The 6,032-nt window shown below is 41.3% G+C and overlaps 1 protein-coding gene across 1 annotated transcript; it reads left to right on the plus strand.

Moving 5' to 3' along the window:
* Positions 1-1,927: 1,927 nt before the first annotated feature.
* On the plus strand, positions 1,928-3,944 carry LOC121615924 (nuclear factor 7, ovary-like). The gene has a single exon (XM_041950459.1). It carries the CDS (start codon positions 2,096-2,098, stop codon positions 3,683-3,685), a length of 1,590 nt encoding a protein of 529 aa, XP_041806393.1. The 5' UTR covers positions 1,928-2,095; the 3' UTR covers positions 3,686-3,944.
* Positions 3,945-6,032: the final 2,088 nt, after the last annotated feature.

The following is a 6,032-nucleotide window of genomic DNA, read 5'->3' on the forward strand; positions in this document are numbered from 1 at the left end:
AGAGATGCAGAAGTATCCACTGCAATACAGAAGCATCTACTACAATACAGAAGCAGCCACTTCAATAAAGAAGCATCCACTGCAATACAGAAGCATCCACTGCAATACAGAAGCATCTACTACAATACAGAAGTATCCACTTCAATACAGAAGCATCCACTGCAATACAGAAGTATCTACTACAATATAGAAGTATCCACTGCAATACAGAAGCATCCACTGCAATACAGAAGCATCCACTGCAATACAGAAGCATCTACTGCAATATAGAAGCATCTACTGCAATACAGAAGTATCCACTGCAATACAGAAGCATCCACTGCAATACAGAAGTATCCACTGCGATACAGAAGTATCTACTGCTCTAACGCCAGACTGCAGTGCTGCTGCTGTGAGACTCGTCAATTCCTCCTTCACAATAAAAAAATGCTCTTTCATTACTTCTATAACATTCGCCCATTTATATGAGTTTCATTTTGTGAGTAGCATAAATAGGCTACAGCAAGCAATTCCTAATGCAACCCTGTGTTGAAAAATGATAAACAAATGAACCTTGTACCTTGATAACAGTGGTTCATTGTTATTGCATTTAATGTATTACAGTTGAAGATGAAAAAAGGTGCAGTTTAAGATTGGCCTATATATAATAGGCAAAGCAAGACCTGGCTAAATGTAAAATCTTAAATCATAAGCTCTGAGGAGCATCAAACATGCAGCACACACATGGAAAATCAAACAGCAGCATATCGGCAACTACAGTGAAATCTTTAGCATTGAAAAAACAACTCGACCCCTGGCAGAGTGTGTGTAGAAGATTCATCTTGAGTTCAAAAGTTTAAGAAAATACATTTTTTGACTGAATCTGTCACCATCTGTTCGATTTGTGTAATGTTTTTGTTGCTGTAGTGAACGGAAAGATTTGAAACCAAAATGTAAATGCATCGATCATCAATCCTGATGTAAAGTGCACTGATGACAGCAGTGGAAATGGTTCTTACATACCGGTAATTCTTCTGGAAGTATTAGATCAGCCGCTGTAGTTTCTGTCACAGCTGATGCAACCAGGGCAAGAGGGATAGGACCCAAATGCAGACAAAGGAAGCTGAGTGATGCAGTTCAATGAGCAGTTAGCACACTGTGGAAAACACAGGTAAAATAGGATGTCATAATTGGCTACTTCTTAATATATATTCAAATGAAAACAGTACATAGACAATATATTTAATATTTCACCTCATCAGCTTCTTTAGTTTTTGTAAATGCTTTTCTGAATTTGATGCAGCAACATGGTTCAAACAAGCTGGGACAGGAGGAACAAGGAAGGAAGGCAGAAATCCAAAGTTCAAATAATTAAGCAAAAGGTCAAACAGGCATGTAGGCACATATTTCAGGATAAAAGGTTTGGGTTGCAGGTTTTGGATCATTTTACAAGGTACAGGAACATGATCAGTGACTAACACCACCACATCTAAAGAGTCAATCCAGACCTGAATTTCCATCAGCAAGTAAGAAAAGCAGCCTTCCTCTTAAGACACACCAAATTCCGGTGCCAAACAACTTGTCAATAAGTCACTAAGAGAAGGACTGATGTGAAGCACTCTGTCCTGTAATAAGTGCATGGTGTTTTAAGAGCTCTCACACCTGTACAGAAACAAATTGATGGTGATGAAGTAGAGTAAAGATCCACAGCTAGATTCAAACCCGGTAGGTTGTGATAACACTGGACAGTACAGGTGTTTGGCTTCCAGTCCACCTGGAGTGATACATTATATTAGAAAGATCAACCCCTGGACTGTTACAGTAAACAGCTCAGCGTTTATAGAAAGTGCTCTGATAAGTTCCACCCATCGCTTGACTCACCTAAGATGAACCAGGAAATACACTGTACACTCAGTGCTGGTGCTTAAGTTTAAGACGGACAGGAGGTACAGGAGGGAAAACTGGAACACTGCTGCTCACTTCACACACTGAATGTGAGTTTACCACTAAAAAAAAGAAAATAATAGTTCACTTTCTGACTTATGGACCAAAACCATGACTGACTGATTTGCAGTGTGGTGTCTGCCAGGTTTGTTTTCCACATTTCTCAAACGGAATGGCTTCCATATCAGAGGATGATCTCTCCTGTCCTGTCTGCCACGACATCTTCAGCGATCCTGTCGTCCTGTCATGCAGCCACAGCTTCTGTAAAGACTGTCTGCAGAGCTGGTGGAGAGAGAAACAAATAAAGGAGTGTCCGGTTTGTAAGAGAAGATCATCAAAGAGTCAACCACCTCGTAACCTGGCATTAATGAAGCTGTGTGAGACCTTCTCACTGAAGAGAGATCAGAGCTCTTCAGCAGGATCTGAGGCTCTCTGCAGTCTGCACGCTGAGAAACTCAAACTCTTCTGTCTGGACCATCAGCTGCCAGTGTGCGTCGTCTGTCGAGATTCAAAAAGACACAACAACCACAAATTCAGGCCAATCGATGAAGCTGCACAGGATCACAGAGAGGAGCTCCATGAAGCCCTGAAGCCCTTAAAGAAGAAACTGAAGCTCTTTGAACAAGTTAAAGGAAACTGTGATCAAACAGCAGAACACATTAAAGTCCAGGCTCGACACACAGAGAGGCGGATTAATGAGCAGTTTAAGAAGCTTCATCAGTTTCTACAAGAGGAAGAGGAGGCCAGGATCGCTGCTCTGAGGGAGGAAGAGGAGCAGAAGAGTCAGATGATGAAGGAGCAGATTGAGGCTCTGAGCAGAGAGATAACAGCTCTTTCAGACACAATCAGAGCCACAGAGGAGGAGCTGAGAGCTGAAGACGTCTCATTCCTGCACAACTACAAGGCTGCAGTGGAAAGAGTCCAGCAGCGCCCCCTGCTGGATGATCCACAGCTGGTATCAGGAGCTCTGATAGACGAGGCCAAACACCTGGGCAACCTGGCCTTTAACATCTGGGACAAGATGGAGAAGATGGTCTCATACACTCCTGTGATTTTGGATCCAAATACTGGTCATCCAGAACTCATCCTGTCTGAAGATCTGACCAGTGTGCACTCTGGAGAAAGCCGGAGGCTTCCTGAAAACCCAGAGAGGTTTGAACACTTTCCCTCTGTTTTGGGCTCTGAAGGCTTTAACTCAGGGACTCACAGCTGGGATATTGAGGTTGGAGAAAGCACAGCGTGGCTTCTGGGTGTGGCTGCAGAGTCTGTCAAAAGGAAAGGAAAAATACAGTCTCCAACATGGACAATAGGATTCGCTGAAGGTGAATATGAAGCCTTCTCCCCATCAGCCCAACCAACTGTTCTCTCATTGGAGACAAAGCTTCAACAGATCAGAGTTCGCCTGGACTCGAAAAAAAGAAAACTGTCATTCTCTGATCTAAACACTGAAGCACACATACACACCTTCACACACAACTGCACCGAGAAGCTCTTTCCATATATATGCAATGGAGATGAATTCCCAATAAAGATTTTACCAGAGATGGATGAAAATGAAGATGACAGTGACGATAATGATGACGACGATGATGATGATGATGACGACTACGACGATGAGGATGGCGAAGACGACGACGACGAGGATGAGGATGATGATGCTGACGAGGATGAATCTGACGACGACGAGGATGCTGACAAGGACGAATCCGACGATGATGATGATGACCACAACAATGATGATTATATCATGAGCCTTCTATAAATGAAAGGTATTATTATCATGACGATCACTATCTTCAAGGGAGGTATCATGTAATTTACTCTGATATAGTTCTACTGTATTTGTCTTGAAATTAATTCTCAAATGGTCAACGACTAGAGGGAAAACATTGTCTCCATGATGACTCAGGCAATGATCCTGTCTGTGAAAATACAATCATTTTAATTTTACTGTGTCACTCATCTTATCTTCTTTTGTCACTCTGCATGAGAAAGTGAAAATGTATGTTGTAAATTACTGATGATGTACATTAGTAATGTCTTTTGATGAAATATGAAAATATATCCAAAATACAGATACTGTCTGTGAGTTTTCACGCTTGAGTTCTTCTCTGTCAGCCCTTTTGCCAAAACGTTCTCATCTCACTGTGGTCATTCAGGATCAGAAGCTTTCGCTGCTCTTCCTCTCATTGTAAGTCGCTCTGGTTGAAAAAATTAGCAAAATGTTACACATCTAAACTATCATTTACTGATGTTGCTCTGAATGGTATGAGTGGCTAGAGTCCTCTCCTTTGTTGGCCTGTTTCACGGCACACACTTTGGCATGTTGAAAAGCACAGGTGTGAATAATAATTGCTTCAGTTTCGGGGTCCTGTGGCCTGTTGCACCCACTACAGGCCAAGTCTCTTAAGTTTGGGTGCAAGGTGCAAAGGTGCACACGAAACAACAGGTTGAAACTAGTTAGTTTGACACATTAAGGCTGTGTCACAGACTCACAGCTTACAGGGACATTTTAATAGAAAGGAGCTATTATGTTAGTCGTAACTTCTATGTCAAAGTGTCTGCCTTGAAAAAGACCTATTGACCATTTAATCAACACACAATCACATTGGGAGGTAATTGTTGTGACCATGCAGTGGCAGCACAGTTTTTCTGCCCAGCAAGCAACTGTGAGAGAAGTCTGCCCTGAACTTTTAGGCTTCTTTAAGTGCTATGGGAAACTAGAACATCTTTAGTGTCAATAATGTGACATACTTCCAAGTGAAATGGGATATGTGGCGCTTTACGTAGCCAATGAAAATTCAAAAACGAGGATATGCTGCTTCAGTAAAGGGCAACTTTACAGCCAAATCAAGGAATTTAGTTGAAATAGGGATCTTGCACAGGGTTTGAAATGATAAATATAGTAAATAGCGTCAACTTAAAGACATATTGCCTAAATACGTGTATAGATAACCAAAATACAAGATGGCCTTAACATAGATTGTCAAAGTCAATGACCTGTTTTTACAGAACGCCTAAACATACTATTGCAAAACATATGTTACGTGCAAAACAAAATATTAATTTTCTGTAGTATATTCATGCAGAAATAAAAACCTATTTCAGTTGTGTTCAAAACTCCTATTACTCAATGCCAGTAGTGCTAACTGTGACTGCTGGAGTTAAACTTTATCAAAGTGTTAGATTTCACAAGGTATGCCTTGGATAGGCGCTTCAGGCAAATTATTCGGGAATGATAACAGCTCTCTATTTATAGTGAAATAAAAATTGTACAAAGTGTTTCATCCGAAAATACAAAAACAAAATGTTAAACAGAACCAGTTTAAGTTTGTACAGGTCGAAAGGACTTTATCTAAATGACGTGCAAGGTTGTGCTGCACTTGTGTAAATAAAGCCCTTAATGTTTCCTCTTTATATAAATGTGCGTGTGTGTGTGATAGACACGACTGTATGTATTTCATCTGCGTCATCATTTCGAGTTATCCCTGGTCCTGCATCATTGTGATGTCACCAGGAAGTCCTAATCAGCACACAGCCGAGTGGTTTTTATAGGAACATGCAGGGGTAAACACACACACATCCAAGTAGGTAATGTCATTGTGCTATTTTTGACTGCTTACCTCAGACTGATAAATCACTTTCAGGGAGAGGGAGGGAGGGGGAGAGAGAGAGAGAGAGAGAGAGAGAGAGAGAGAGAGAGAGAGAGAGAGAGAGAGAGAGAGAGAGAGAGAGAGAGAGAGAGAGAGAGAGAGAGAGAGAGAGATGAGTTGGCTCTGGTCTGCCTGACAGACAGTATGCAGGATATTAGCAGCAGTTTGTGATGATTCGATATTAAAGTTCAGACCTGCAAACAGCACAGTGACTGGACAGGAAGGATGCTGGTTCAAATCCCCAGTGCCTCTGTAAGAATCAGAGCGTGGGAGGCTGAGGGGTCAATCAATGCACTAAACAATAATCTATTAATTTATAATAATGTCAATGTAAAATATAAAGAAGATTCACTTCTTTCTTCTATATTATGGCACCAGAGGAAGGTACCTGACCAGGCATTTGTTTATTACGGGTGAGTCCTGACAATCAAAGTCATTTTTTCAGACTTTTAATGC

This window comes from Chelmon rostratus, chromosome 2, assembly GCF_017976325.1.
Source record: "Chelmon rostratus isolate fCheRos1 chromosome 2, fCheRos1.pri, whole genome shotgun sequence".
Classification (NCBI taxonomy): domain Eukaryota; kingdom Metazoa; phylum Chordata; class Actinopteri; order Chaetodontiformes; family Chaetodontidae; genus Chelmon; species Chelmon rostratus.

Coding starts and splice junctions, on each gene's coding strand:
- LOC121615924 (XM_041950459.1), top strand. CDS start 2,096: ATGGCTTCCATATCAGAGGATGATCTCTCCTGTCCTGTCTGCCACGAC.